At 40.9% G+C, this 16444-nt stretch overlaps 1 protein-coding gene across 1 annotated transcript in view; it reads right to left on the bottom strand.

The window, feature by feature from the left end:
- Cacna2d1 (calcium voltage-gated channel auxiliary subunit alpha2delta 1) overlaps positions 1–14631 on the bottom strand; it is a 347097-nt gene extending 332466 nt beyond the window's left edge. Inside the window, exons 1-2 of the mRNA XM_050139771.1 lie at positions 14506–14631; positions 3055–3171 (exon numbers count right to left, since the gene is read on the bottom strand). Coding sequence (XP_049995728.1) covers positions 3055–3171; positions 14506–14631 — 243 coding nt within the window. The remainder of the gene's footprint in view (positions 1–3054; positions 3172–14505) is intronic.
- Positions 14632–16444: the final 1813 nt, after the last annotated feature.

The raw sequence follows: 16444 nt of genomic DNA, 5'->3' as shown, positions 1-16444 counted from the left end.
ATTAGTCGCCGTGACTCAGGTACTCTGTTATCATGCAGGTAATATTATCACTTATTCCCCCACAGAATTCAAACCACACAACAGGTGGCTTTAACTTCTGCCAGAAATGAGAAAGAAGAAAAAAATTCTCAAACGCCCAAGAGGTTAGTTGGATTAAGACATGATGCATCGGACTCCATTCAACAGTAGTCTACAGATATCAGGATCCTAAGCACTTAAGTAGGAAGTGCCTCAATGCTATTATAGTTTTGGTCACAAACATTTACATCTCTAAGCGTTTCTAGATAATGTTAATCTCAAGAATTTGAAGATAAGCCAGGCGGTGGTGGCACACGCCTTTAATCCCAGCACTCGGGAGGCAGAGGCAGGCAGATCTCTGTGAGTTCGAGACCAGCCTGGTATACAAGAGCTAGTTCCACAGAGAAACCCTGTCTTGAAAAACCAAAAAAAAAAAAAAAAAAGAATTAGAAGATAACAGGACTTTTAACAAGTTTATCTTACCATGGATAAACTTGCTATATACTTTAAATTATAATAAATATTGAACTAATAATTTGATAAACCAGATACAACAGTAGCTATTCCTACTACATTACATCAAGATCAGAGTGTAGATGCCTTAAGAGCCATAATCAAAAGACTTATCAATATCTAAGAATGCACATAAAAATTTGAAGGCCAAGATAACTGTTTGGAGATATAAAGTATTTCCCCAAGTTTTCTAAATCAATAATAATAACAAAAACAAAATCCCAGTTTAGATTTCACAGATTAATTATATACTAAACCTATATTATTTAAATTAAAACAAATAAGTTCCAGTAGCCTGAATGTACTTCTTTAAAAAATACATACGGTAGAAAACAGAGGCTACTTATTAGCACAGTGGGCAGAGGTTAACAGACGAAGGGAAAACACACAATAAATGGTCATGGGAAAATTGGCTGGAAAAAAAGTTAATTTAAGTTGAAGCCTGAAATCATATACCAAATCTGCTGCAGATGAATTAAACAGTTGGATATGGACAACAACTTAGGAACCTTTAGGATTAATCATATTTTATGATTGTGTATATGGTTTAATAGTAATGGAAGTCTTCTCAAAACAGAACACTCAGGAAAACCAGTGATAGGAAGTTGACTTTGAGAACATTAAAGTGAAGAATTTATCAAAATAGTCAACAAAGACAATTTAAAAGCTATAAACGAACTTAACGTAACACCAAGTTTACATAACAGCAAGAACTGAACGCTTATAAGTCAATGAAAAGAAGACAAATGTACAATTCCTATAAAGAAATTTTCTGCGGGAGATCAGAGGATAGTGACCGAGCACACACCTCTCCAGACTCAAAGGATTTCCCTCCAGAAATTAGCAGCGGTACATCTCATCTTACAGCCATTTATTTCCAGATAATTAGGAACTCTGACACTGTTGCGCCTGTTCAGAGAATGAACTAATAAGACCTTAGATATCCCAAGTAGAGAACTGAGCAGACAAAATGTTTGGGGGAAACAGCTATCATAGTTATATGAAGTGCTTTTGTGAATTCACCTTCGTCTGGCAATTCTACTATCTTTGATGCGCCTAGATAGTATCTAACTGTGAATATAACCATCCTTTCTTAACTTCGGTTTTATTCTCCATGGTGTCCATGACCTATGTTCATACACAGCCTGAAAACAGTAACAGTAAAACTCCACAAATGAGCAATCCACACATTTTAACATTCATGCCATCCTGAACTCCACGCCGAAACCTCACTCCACCCTGCCCAGAACAGGCGCCAGCCTGTGGAGGTGGAGATTTCCACACTATATAAGCAATCTTTCACGTAAGCATTTAGTATAACAGCCACCGCAGTTATTGCGTGATCGCGACGGTCTTGCTGGTCTTATAGTCTGCAACAGGGCGATTCCTGGAGCAGTCACCTCATCTTACCACCTAGCCATGTGTCATAACTCATCATCTTAAGACAGGTGAACACAGTAAAGCAAGATGTTTGGAGGCAACTTTTATTACTTTGCTATAATTTTATTAGTCATAACTGTTATTAATCTTATATGCCAGTTTATGACTAAGACTTGATCATTGGGAAAAATACAGTATAGTGAGATCAATGAAGTCTGCACTGACCTATCAGAGATAGAAGGTAACTGTTAACGATGGATTGGTACAGATCATGGACAGTATCTTTTCCCTGTCATTGTTTGGGAAACAGTAGAGTGTGGAGAACACTCAGGCATCATTTGCATTGTCTTAGGGTGCTGTTATTAACTCAGAGATAATTTCAAGAATTCAGAAAGATGCATGTAGGTTACATGGAAATATTCCATCACTTTACACACAGAGAACTGTGACTCTGCCTCCTGGGGCAGATTCGACCTAATCTTCCATGGACACGCATAGACACTGGTCTATGGTTCAACCCTGCACACAACCTCAGTTTTCCACTAAGTGGTGTCTGGAGATGCGGAACTGGAATTATTTATAAATTAAAGCTAAGTGCAAGTCAGTGAACCGTGCAAACACAGTGTGGGTGAAGAAAAGCAAGCCTCTGAAGGCTACAACTGAAAATCAGCAAAATCTTAACAATTGCATAGCAAAGCAGGGGAAAAGGAAGAACTTTTTTTTAAAGTCAGAAATGGTTAACCAATTATCTGGCAGAGGGGACGCTTTAATAGGAATGTGGGATTACGGACTTGGAGAGCGCTACAGTTTAGGTACTGGCAATAAGAATGAGGTCATGTTTTAGTATAGATTAAAACATGTTCAATAGATTACAACGCATGACTCACATAGGTATAAATCTGCATGCATCAGTGGAATATACATCTCTGATGAAAGAAAATGGTAATCTAATAAAAATGAAGTAACGTGTAGAAGAAAACTATCTGTTTGCTTGGGATTCGCATTGATTCCATGAACTCATCAGTTGAACACGGCTATGAGGAGAAAAAAGTAAATCAAATAAAATGCTCCAACCCAGCAAGAACCTTAAATAACACACAGTCAACGGGAATGACCGAGAGAGAAAGCGCAAGCTGAACTCACCACCAGGGCTTTAGATCGGTTGCTCAGGAGTTTCTCGATGTCTCTGGCCGCGATTTCCACTAGCTGGCGTGCATTATTTGGCTCCACAGTATACATCTCCTGGTATTTTTCATAAATCTGTGTCAAATGAAAAGAAGACATGAGCAAGGGCTGGTTGGTTTTTTTATTTTTGGTTTTCAAATTCCCATTATAATATGTTTAAAATCAAAAAAAAACAAATAATTAGAAAGACCTTCCCCTTTTTTTCATCATGACTCATTTAGAGTTCGTACATACCCCAGAAAAACATATGGAAATAAATGTACATTTTCTGTAAGAGTACTAGCTTGCAAAAATAATAGGTCAGGCAACTAATTATAAAACATGAGTCACAACAGTCCACATGCATACGGGGGGGGGAGGCATTGTAGCTTTCCTGACAGCCCAACTTCAAAACTGGATATTAATTGTCACCCTTACTTTAAGAAAGGTAGGCGCCCTGGGAAATAAAGAGAAAGCCATACACCAGGGGTTAAACATGGCAAATGTGTATGAACGAGACCAGATGGATTGATTATGGGGTCTTCCTGACGTTCTCCCCTCCTGTGGCTAGGGAGGATAAGTTTACTTCTTATGCTTACGGAGATAGGAGAGCAGTAATGAGAGAAGGCAGTAGCGATTCATGGAAGTGAACAGAGGCCCCCTAGACAGTTCACATCAGAAGGTTGAGAAATAGAAAGCATTGGAGTCTATGTTAAAGTTGAGGATAGCTTTGCGGTGGTTTTCTGCTTATCATATTTTTTATGATTTTTTATTTTTCTTATCATTTTTCTATTTGAGTATTTTGTTATTTAAATCACAGAATAAACCACGCCAAAGTTGATGTAGTACATAGAATTGAGACCCAAGCTCATTTCTGGGTCATCCTGGGTGTGTGCAGAAGGATTTCCCTCCAGTGGCAAAGGCAGCAAGCATCTGGCTCACAAAACCTGTCCACTCCCAGCAGGAGATGAGAAACTGGGAGGGGCTGGGGTGCCGGGGAGGGGTGGGCAGTGGCTGTGTTTGGCTGGAGGTCTGCTCTGAGAAGGAAATCCCCTATGCACTGAGCAGATGGGGCTCACACGCATGACTAAACCATCTTTAAAGCCAGGGCCTGGCAGCTTTTTATTGCCTTGTAAAAGTGAATCCAGGCATATACCAGAACCAGTCCCACTTGCTTTTTGTTCTGGCATCGGTACGGCTTTACAGGTTCTAAAGCCTGGCCCCAGCTGAGCACAGAAGCCAAGTGACGGATGGTCGCTTCAACTGGATACAAATTCAGACGTGCATCTATCAAAGACGATGTTAATTCTAAATGAGGGGACACACACACACCTATACACACACACACACACACACATATATTTATATATATTTATTATATATACACTTTGGGGTGTGGAAAGTGCTAAAGATTGATCTTAGGGAAAACTCATGTCCGCACACACACTCAAGCACATATGCACACACATACATTTATTATATACACTTTGAAGCATAAAAAGTGCTAAAGTTCTACCTTAGGGGGATATCCATACATGCGCGCGCGCACACACACACACACACACACACACACACACACACATCCATCTATTATATATACACTTTGGGCATGAAAAGTGCTAACGTTCCATCTCAGGGAAATACCATGTTAAGAGAGCCCTCAGCCATTAAAACACATCCCCCTATGTCCCTATGTCTACATATTTTAGGACATTACTGGCTAACTGCTGTTTTTAAGGATTTAAATCACCGTGTGCTCTTTAAATAACCAATTTCTGTGAACTCTGAAGACTTTTGAATACTGACCTTGCAGATTTTCATTCAAACTATTACAGGAGCTTTAGTTTTGTGAATTAAAAAGAAACAGCTCCTGATTGGTTCCCCCAAGTCTCCCGGCTATCACCAGATGGCTTACCCTTTCATAGGACGGATTATCGCATCCTGTCTTACACACCCCAGCTCTCCTTGAAGATTTCCACCCAACATGAACCTCTTTTATTTGGGACTAAAATGAGGTTTTAGAAAATCAGTACTTGCATTGATTAATTGATTCAAGTTACAGATAGATAAACCCCGACATCATTTTAATTGATCCAGGACAGTTCGCTCTGCAGAAAGGACAACAGGGCTAATTGATGGGAAGTGTACTGACGCTTGTATCGTGAATGCCGTGTGCGTTTCTCTACAAAGCACATCCTTCCTGTGGTGTAGGGAGTGTAAGTTATGTCCCACAATTGCTGTGATGGACTCGGGTGCACATTTACTAAGTCACAGCATGTGCCAGACATGTCACTAGGTGTCCTGAAAAACGAATGGATTGCAAATTAATTTCTTTCAAATATGTATACATTATGACATATATATATATATATCAGTAAATTTTCATTCTGGCATTATTATTAAATATTTAAGAAATACTATAGTTTGAATATTGGCTGTCCCCCATGTATTTAAAGTGATACAATTTGGAGGTACTGGAACTTTTTGGGGGTGGGACCTATTGGAAGCTTTTTAGATTTGGGGGAAAATGCTCTTGAAGGGAAGTGGGAGCCACAGCATCCTCTCTACTTTTCTCTTTTGCTTTCGGAGTTAGCGCTTTTGCTCTGCAGCAGTCTGCAACCATGATGCGCTTGCCTGTCATGGACCAGAGCTATGGCATTAGACCACTTGCTCACGGCCCAGAGCTATGGCATTAGACCACTTGCTCATGGCCCAGAGCTACGGCATCAGGTCACTTGCTCACGGACCAGACCTACGGCATCAGGCCACTTGCTCACGGACCAGAGCTATGGCATCAGGCCACTTGCTCACGGACCAGAGCTATAGCATCAGGCCACTTGCTCACGGACCAGAGCTATGGCATCAGGCCACTTGCTCACGGACCAGAGCTATGGCATTAGGCCACTTGGTCACGGACCAGAGCTATGGCATCAGACCACTTGCTCACGGACCAGAGCTATGGCATCAGACCACTTGCTCACGGACCAGAGCTATGGCATTAGACCACTTGCTCACGGACCAGAGCTATGGCATTAGACCACTTGCTCACGGACCAGAGCTATGGCATTAGACCACTTGCTCACGGACCAGAGCTATGGCATTAGACCACTTGCTCACGGACCAGAGCTATGGCATTAGACCACTTGCTCACGGACCAGAGCTATGGCATTAGACCACTTGCTCACGGACCAGAGCTATGGCATCAGACCACTTGCTCACGGACCAGAGCTATGGCATTAGACCACTTGCTCACGGACCAGAGCTATGGCATTAGACCACTTGCTCACGGACCAGAGCTATGGCATTAGACCACTTGCTCACGGACCAGAGCTATGGCATTAGACCACTTGCTCACGGACCAGAGCTATGGCATCAGGCCACTTGCTCACGGACCAGAGCTATGGCATTAGGCCACTTGCTCACAGACCAGAGCTATGGCATCAGGCCACTTGCCTCTACTGAGTCAGAACAAACCTTTCCAGTTAATTGCTTCAAATATTTCATATAGTATTGAAAGCTGGCTAACACAATAAAAGAAACTAAAATCTCCAAAACAAATATAACAAGTTAAGGAAGCTTAAGTATATAAAGCCAGTATAAATACCTGAGTATACTATTCTATAGAGAAAATGAAAATTGAAATACTGTGGTAGTCAATAAGAGTAAATTGATTTTATATATTAAAAAAAAAACACTAAAAGATCCATCTTCAGCTTTACGGTTTTAAAAAACATGATAGTAACCATCACAGATACCAGGGAATCCTTTTCTCCTCTTTTTTTTTTTTTTTTTTTTTGGTTTTGTTTTTCAGGATAGGGTTTCTCTGTGTAACAGTCCTAGTTGTCCTAGAACTCACTCTGTAGACCACAATGACCTCGAACTCAAAGAGATCTGCCTGCCTCTGCTTCCTGAGTGTCCCAATTAAAGGCTACCACTGCCGGCAATATTGGGCAATCTTACGAAAGTTTCCCAATATAGATGAAGAAAACGGTTTTCAGACTAGATTTCAAACTGAGTTTTCCTATGGCTGGACATCTACTCACAACGTAAGCATCTTCAGTTTCCCATCACTAACGTAATCTAGATTTCTATCATCTTAACATGCTAACTTGTCACTATTTAAGACATGGTCTAAGGATCTTTGCCTCTTAATTTGTTCCCTTGCCTGAAACTTTAAATGACTGTCTTCCATGTCGTTTATCCAGCTTTCTGTTTTGAGGGAAGAGAGCGTGAATTGTAAGCGGTTCAGGTGTTTGGAGCTAGGCGGAGCTGCAGGAGAGGCGGGCCAACACCTCACGTGCTATGTGACATTGGCTTCTGTTTTTCTACCACAATGAATGTAGAGCATAAGGAGAACTCAAGGCAAGACGTGCATCTCTACCATGACACGCAAAAATGCCTCGGTATTTCAGAGAGCAAATCCGCCGAAGCCACACGTGACGTGGCCTTGGCAGGAAGCCGACTTATCACCTGAGCATTCTTCCTTGCTCAGAATCTCAACTGCACTGAAAGGCTTTCACTGTTAGCTTTACACTTAATCTTGGCCAAAAGGCCGAGAAGCCATCATTGTTACCTTTAAAACCAAGCTTTGTTGTGATAATAATATAGGTTATAGTTTTAAGCTCTTTTTCATTAAAAAAAAACTTCTTAAGCTGACTCTACTTCCAACATAATCTTGAAAATAACACTTCTTAAAATATCGCAAATATACTTTATACAAAGTGCACCACTTAAACATTTTGGAAATTGCAATACTTAACAGTATGCCATGAAATGCTATGGCTATCCCCAGAAGAGCATTCTCAGCAGTTAGCTTCATAAGCAATGTGTGATAGATTTAGATGTTTCATATAGAACATTAATTTTCCACTTTAGAAAAAGGTAAAATTACATTCAACCTGCCATAACTGTCGGTTTGTTAAGGTTCTGGGATGTCAGAGCAGAGGGAATTTGAGCTTCATTTCATTGCAGGAGAACAAGCCTCACTCCCAGAGCAGCAGAAGAAAAGAGGTGACCTGGCATGATTAGGCAAAGTGCATCAGTCCCAAAGCAGCTCTATGCCACACAGCACCGTTGGCCATGGGAGGAATAGGAAAGTCCCGAGAGGTAAGTGACAGAGAACCCAAGCGCTAAGCATCAGCACATCGGCCAGGAGACAACTTCAGTCTGACTCCGGGGAATGACAAAGCAGGGCTTGAAGTACCCCCAGCTGGACGATCACCTGCTGCTGTGCCTGGCTTGCGATGTGGGTGCAGGGGACCTGAACTCGGGTCTCCATGCATGCACAGCAGGCTCTTCCCTAAGTGAGTTATTTCCAAGCCCTTGCAATAAAACTTTCATGCAGTGAGAGCTGTCAGCTACCAACTGAGTGCCAACCACAATGAACCTGCAAAGCTGCCTTCCTGCTGAAACCAAGGCCTTGAGAAGTTCCCCTAAATTCTGAGCCAACATAAATAGCAACCCTTTCCCGGTAAAGAGGGGGTTAGTAGAAAGCCCCGAAGAGAAAGGACGAGATGTAAAGGCACATGTTCACAAGAGCTGTGTCTCCTTCCATGGCTTGCTTTCCCTGGGGCAAAGAAGGAAGGAAGGAATCAAATATAAGGAGGAGGTATCCTGACGGACTGGAGGGATTCTGGCCCCTGCTCATACCACACTTGCAGATTCAGAAATGAACTGCATAGGAGAGACAAACAATAGCGTTCACTCCTCAGCTTATTTTTAGAAAACATTTGCACGAAGCAAATCCCCATTACTACAGAGCCCATTCATTCAGGGTGTCTCCTAATTTGGATATGGGCCAAACGTTCAGAATATCACCAAGATAAAATACTTTTCAGTAGATTGAGGAAAGAAGCGGTGGCTTGTGACTGTGCTGTGAACTCATAGATGTTGATTTCAAGAATATCACGAACACTTCTACTTGAAAACATTATCTGTTCGTGATGAAACATCACATTCTCCGTTCATCATCTCAGTCACTCTCTCCTCCTTGGCGGAATGTGTGTGTGCGCATATTCAGAAATGGCAGAATGTTTGCCATGGTCTGTAATTTAGATTGAATAAAAGGGCACATGTTTCCCGCAGTGGAGCTGAGTGCTTGCCTAGCATGCACAAGACCCTGGTCTCAATCTCCAGGAAAGAAATTGCTGGCTGTTTGTAAATCTTAGGATTTTTATCTCGTTTCATAGACAAGAATTTGTAAATGTTATCATCACAGCTTCAGTTGTGTGTTATCAAGTCGTAAATACATCTTTTAGGTGGAGCTATTTATTACAAGCTATTTGCTCTGACCTCTTCCACTGGTAACATTTTGGGTGAGAATTCTGGATAAAGATCCCATTCCTGACTTTCCTAATTGCATGGAACATTAAAACTATCTATTGCCCATTGCAGTGTGCCAAATGTCCTACGACTAAATGATTGTCAGCTTCCTCCCATCCTTCCGTTAAACCAGTGGTTCTCAGACTTCCTAATGCTGCAACCCTTTGATATAACACCTCATGTCATAGTGACCCCAACCATAAAATTATTTTTGTTACTACTTCATAACAGTAATTTGCTACTGTTATGAATCGTAACACAAATAACTGATATGCAATATCACAAAGGGTTGTGACCCACAGCTGAGAATCCCTACATTAAACAAAGGCTAGGCAATGGTAATGTGTGGAAGAATTTGCCTAGTCCAGCTCCTCAGCTTGCTGCAGGAATGCCATCTTTGTTCCTGAGATTGAATTACAGGCAGGCTACCATGGCCGCCTGGCATTTCTGTGAGTGTAGGGGATCTGCACTATGGTGACCATGTTTGTGAAGAAAGCATGGTACCCACGAGCCACATACCCAGCCCCTAACCTTGTCTTTTAACAACATAATTCACTCATGTAGAAAATTTGAAAGTATAGAACTCATCAACAATATTTACTATTTTCCCTTGGCTCATATCTTATGATCCCATAAAGCATTTTTCATAAAATTCCAAAGACAGTTACATTAATAATATTGCTAATGACAGTGGTTCTTGCCTTCACTTTGGATAACAGCTGTAGCTAGGAAGCGAGTTAAAATAATTACATTAACTCAGGAAGAAGCCTATTTCTACAATGGTGACTTTCAATCGAGGAACCCAATCAGTTCCAACATGTGCTCAACTTCTGGGGTCCCTCCTCCTCCTCCTCCTCCTCCCTCCTTCCCATCCACTCATCATATTATTCACCATATAGTACCACACAATTCTTATATCACTACATTGTAGCATGTGTCTCATAAACAAATTATCTGGACTTTATCTTCTTGATTCTACGTTGTTCTACTCACTGAAAGTCATTTACCCCATCCTAAGTGTTTCTAATCTTCCAAGCAATTAATCTCTACCACAAAGAAAAGCATAACAGAAAGCATATGAGACTTTCTTGCATGAGACTTTCTGGAGGAAAAAGAGAAAGCACGTTCATCAAGAACTTGAACAGCAGGATTAACAAGGGCATCAGGCATGTGAGACACTGTAAGGAGGAGAGGAAGGGGGGGGGCCAGCAACTGCTGACTTTTAATCCCAACTTTCCAACGAAAGTCAGAAAACTTAACAGGAGAATCTGTCATTTGTCACTCTGGTTGAATGAAAGCTTTCCCCATAGTAAATCTATAAAAATAAAAATTAGCTAATAACATTTGGCCCTATAAATTCTATTCCTTAAATTCAGATTCACATATATCCAACACAATGGCACATGCTCACATATTTCTAAAGTTCATCATTTCTGATCAGAGTTGAGCATGCACCCTCCCTGGATCTGTGTGTCCAAGCACTGGCGACCATCGCTATGCACAAGAGACACATTTCATCCCCTAGTATCTTGTAGATACCGGGTGCTCCTCAGAAACATGGGACCAAAATTTTCCCTCTCCTCAGATTCCCGAGTACGTGTGTGTGTGTGTGTGTGTGTGTGTGTGTGTGTGTGTGTGTGATGGAGGAAGGTCATTGGCTAATAAAGAAACTGTGACTTCAAGGTGTGGTGGCACACGCCTTTAATCCCAGTGCCTAGAAGGCAGAGACAAACAGATCTCTGTGAGTTCAAGGTGTAGTAGCATACACCTTTAATCCCAATGCCTGGGAGGCAGAGACAGGGGGATCTCTGAGAGTTCAAGGAGAGCCTGGTCTACAGAGTTATTCCAGGACAAAGATACAGATAATATAAAATAAAAGTAAAAATAAACAAAATAGAGGTTAAATAAAGCGCACAAAGATAGAAAATACACAGAATATTGATACTGTATGTTATTATGCTCTCTTTGAATTGTTTGAATGCTGAGGAAGGAGCAACAAGCTGCCAAAAGATATTTGTTTATAAATGCTGCTGAACTAATCCAACATAGATATTTTCAAAATGCCTTGGCTTTGAAATTTGGATCTAAGGACATGATACTTTGGAAAGGAGTTTCTTTTTTTGTTTTCACAGAGGATGAGATCCTGTTCATTTCTTCTATTCCGATATGGTATGCTGGACCACGCCCTCCTGAACAGTTGCTGTGAATACCTTCAGAAAATTGCTTCACTCAACTGCCAACTGAGATGAAACTAGCACACAGGTTATACCATGAAAGACCTAATTAACGACGCCCCCATTCAGCAGGAAGCGGTTTGGAGAGAAAAAACTGCGCCCATTTTCCCAAATATGGTTTATAAACGTTCTTTTAAATTTAAAGGGGGGATATGATATAGATATGAAAATTTGCATTAGTATAGATTTTGCTTTATTGATAGAGATTTAAGGTTAATTTTGTAATGTATATAGGTTGTTAATGAATAATCATTAATAATAGTCAAGTTTGTAGTCATGTTAGTTAGATTTTCTAGATATATAGATATATATTTCAGTTAGATTGGCTATTAAATGTTTTAATAACTTAGGACTTTTCATGACAATGAGACACTCTGCTCCTGGCAGCACCAATCTGCTTCAAGAGGAAGATGGGCATCGAAGAGGATCCTTATGGAGTTTGATAGCCATTTGTGCAAGAAACTGCTCTTGCCTGGACTATTGCATAAACTGGACACAGAGAACCCGCAGAGAGAGGACTGCTGAACTTGCCTAAAGGTGAGATGATCTTTCGGGGTTCTGGCTTCATGAAAGAGTCTGCGAGACATTCTTCAGGACAAGCAGATAGTGACTGCCTTTGAAATTTCCTGCTTTGTGGAAATGTCTGCTGGAAACTATGGGCCTGTAGGCCGAAGATGGATGCCCCAACAGTACAGAGGAACTTTGGGTGACTGTCCAGGCAGCGAGATGTCTCTGTCATTTCTAGAGTTTGAAAGTTGCTGATTTCTTGTTTGCTTAGGTAATATTATATCCTTCTGGAGTCTTTGAAGGAATTGAAGAATAGTTAGTTATAGTTATAGTTTTCCTTAGTTATGATATAGATTATTGTAATATTTACTTGATAACTGTTTTGTTATATGTAATGTTGCTATGTTAAGTTAAAGCCTTCCCTTTTTGTTTAAACAGAAAAAGGGGAAATGATGGAGGAAGGTCATTGGCCAATAAAGAAACTGGCTTGGCCCATTTTATTGGTTAGAACATAGGTGGGTGGAGTAAACAGAAGAGAATGCTGGGAGGAAGAGGAAGTGAGGTCAGAAGTAATGCAGCTCCTCTCAGAGCCAGACGCCTCAGACAGAGAGGCATGCTCCGCTCTCCTGGGCAGATGCACGCGATGAAGCTCCGACTCAGAATGGACGTAGGCTAGAATCTTCCTGGTAAGCGCACCTTGGGGTGCTTACACACATTATTAGAAATGGGCTAGTCCAGGTGCAAGAGTTAGCCGAGAAGAGGCTAGATATAATGGGCAAGCAGTGTTTAAAAGAATACAATTTGTGTGTTGTTATTTCAGGCATAAGCTAGCAGGCGGTTGGGGTGCTGGGGACGCAGCCCCGCCGCTCCTATTTCAACGTGTGTGTGTGTGTGTGTGTGTGTGTGTGTGTGTGTGCGTGTGTGTGTGTGTGTGTGTGTGTGTGTGTTGAGATATCTGGGGCATGGGACAGAAGGGTAAACAGAAATCCATTTACAGTGATGAGTATCTCACACCCATAAAGAGATAGCACACAAGAGTGGTGAGCATACACGTTAGAACTGCAATCCATCCTGCTTGGGCATCATCCCCACACTGTCAAAGTTTTAGATTTGAGAGTACTTAGAGCTTAGATGTTCAAATTAGAGCTATACAACGTAAAGAAGGGCTATTCAGCACACTTTTGGTTTAATATGCAACTGCATTATAAAGACATTCTAAGATTATTTTTTAAGTATTTATAGGTTTTCTTTGGGGATTTCTGATATATAAATTAACTATATATTCCAGTTTCTCCCCAATAAGAACAATAGGAACATTCCTTAACTGGGAATCACAATTCACAATATGTCAAAAAAAATCTCTTTTTGACCGCTTGTCATGATGGTCAAAGTAAAATTCCCTACCTGACCTCATATGATCAATTACAGGTAAAACACAGATGAAGTAAAAATTATATATAAATTATATTCATGTATAGTTCTGTGTGAATCATTAAAAATGTTTGCAAGTGGGTTCTAACTTCATTTTCATGTACATGAAAATAAAAACTAAATCAAACTCCTAGTTTCAATTCATATCCCCATCCATGAAACATTTTTTATGCAATTTCATCTAAGTAAGAAATCATATAAAGGCATGTAGGTTTAACTGAGAACACAGGATGGAAATATTTCCAGATTTTTATATTATTTCTCAGTAAGCAGTGAGAGCTTTGAAATGGCATCAATTTGTAGTAATCTTACAGAATAGGTGTCCTGATTCTGTGCATCAAAACATTTATGCAATAGTACAGCGATATGGCTATGAACACTCTTCAAATATTTTTGAAGTAAAATCTATCCTCAAAGACTGAAGAAGTGTTCACACTTAAGACATTCAAACTATACTTAGTCACCACTAGTGGGAATTCTAAAATACATTCTGAAGACTGGAAGTGGAGTTTTCACTTGTTTTGTTTTGATTTATTTCTTATTATCTATTTATTACTTATGCCTCCACTCTAGAAGAGGGCACAAGATCTCACCACAGATGGTTGTGAGCCACCCTGCGGCAGTGGGAATTGAACTCAGAACCTCTGGAAGAGCGGTCAACGCTCTTAACCACTAAGCCATCTCTCCAGCACCTGGAAACAAAGCCCTGAAAAGTGTGACATCTAAATCTGAATCTGGGTGGAGACAGGGTACTTCACCATTTCACTGCTAGCCATGCCACTCTGGCTCCCACTAACCAGCGCCGTGCAGGGGCTACCACAAAGCCACACTGTGGTAAGTGCACGGGAATCATGCTCTCTGTAACAGAGCTATGGTTTCCTCGAAGACACAAGTGCACTCTCACTAAGCAGAACATGATCAAAGCGGGGACACTCACGTCAGCCAGCTGAGTCACCCCGCTCGCTGTCTTTGCCAGTGTGACCAGGTCTTCTTGCATCTTATCCACCCATGACTTGATGCTGTGGAACCAGAAGAAAGAAGGCTCTGTCAGACTTCCAGCCATCATGCTAACTCGGTCATGTTTTACAAACACACTTCACATAGTTAAACATTTATTCGCCCTCCCGGTTCCCACGGAGATCGCCTCCCCAGTCCACCTTCAAACAGAGAACAACAGCCAACCAAAGCAAGCATGTCAAACCTTTATTACAATGGGGATTTTATTTTCAAAGTTTATGCTTGTTGGATTTGTGTGTTTCCATTTGCTTCTTTCATTTGCATACATGCATCCCCTTTCTGAATGTTCAAAGGCCTCCGAATCAAAATGAGAAGAACGACAGAGGCACCTTGGGAATCCAGAGGGAAAATATTTGCTCACCCATTAAAATTTCATGGAAATAGTTACTAAGAACAGTATTCAAAAATACACATAAACTTCATTTTCTAATCATAACGTGAGGATGTAGAATAATGCCATCAGTTTTAACCACGGGAAATCACAAGGTTACAAATATCTCAGTACACAAAGGCTAAGGGCCTTTATTTCCCCGGCGGCACTGAGGTTCTGACAGACTCAGCAGCTACCGTAGTTTTCAAAGCAATGTTTTACATGAAAACTGTTTCTCATGAATGCAAGCTCAAGTATTTTCAGACACATTCTTGTAAGTAATGCAGTCAATATCTCGAAACATGAACTATTAACATCACGACACTTTAGAACTATGTAAATCCTAGAAGCACCCACTAGCCAGCATTCTAATGACCACAGCTGAATGTCCACCTCAACCCTGTGAGGACGCATAGCAGGCTGCAGGTCGCCCCCGTGTAGCCTGCTTCTCCAGGAACACATAGGAACTATGGATACCCCAGTAGGAAGGCTTCGAAGATGATTTATGTTTGAATCTGAATCAGGGAGAGTGAAGTATGTGTGTCTTCTCTTTCTTTGACATGAATTCTGACGGTTCATCAAATCCTCATCTTCATTTCAGAAACAGATAAAGAAAACAAAGCACCACGTGAAAAAGAGATTGAAATACTGTCTAGGGGAACACAGAAAAGAATAAGGAGTTGAAAGAAGGAAAAAAAAAAGCCGATCAAAGGATGATTACGTGTCTATAGAAAAACAGTCATGACTCACAGGGACAACGAACTGCTTAGTAAAGAAAACACAGTAAAACCAAGAACAGCTTCTCACAGATAAAATAAATATAAATATTTGTTCAGCAATTCTGTATGAATTGGAGAGGAAAAGGTAAGTTATCAAAAAGAGCATGAAATAAAATTGACAGGACCATCAAAATGAATGTTGTAAGTAATGTCATCCTAACATTACAATGTATCCTATGTATGAGTGGGTCTACATATCTGAAAGCAGTATAAACACCAACTCAATCTATATTATTCTATTGTTATTATATAAACACAACTGTGCCTGCCTTTATAACTAGAAGGAAGACATACATTAGTCTACAGGCAGGAGCAAAGACTATACACAGTGATTTTCCCCTCGCTTTTTAATTTTATTTTTTTAAAAAAGAAAACAAACTATCTTTTTTCATTTTACATAACAATTCCAGTTCCGACTCCCTTCCCTCCTCCCATTCCTTCCACTTACCCCCCTCACCCACCCCCTCATCTACTCCCCAGAAAGGGCAAGGCACATTGTTCTGAGGAAGGACCATGGCCCTCCCCACTATATCCAGACTGAGAAAGGCATCCATCCAAGAGAATGGGTTCCCAAAAGCCAGTACAAGCAGCAGGGACAAATCCTGGTGTCACTCCCAATGGCCCCTCAGTCTGCCCCAGCCATCCAACTGTCACCCGCATTCAGAGGGTCTAGCTTGGTCCTATGCTAGTTCCTTCCCTGTCTGATCTGA

This window comes from Alexandromys fortis, unplaced genomic scaffold (assembly GCF_014885135.2).
Source record: "Alexandromys fortis isolate MF-2015 unplaced genomic scaffold, M_Fortis_MF-2015_v1.1 scaffold_38, whole genome shotgun sequence".
NCBI lineage: Eukaryota > Metazoa > Chordata > Mammalia > Rodentia > Cricetidae > Alexandromys > Alexandromys fortis.
The sequence above is the reverse complement of the archived record's forward strand: the minus strand, read 5'-3'. Positions and strand labels throughout refer to the sequence as shown.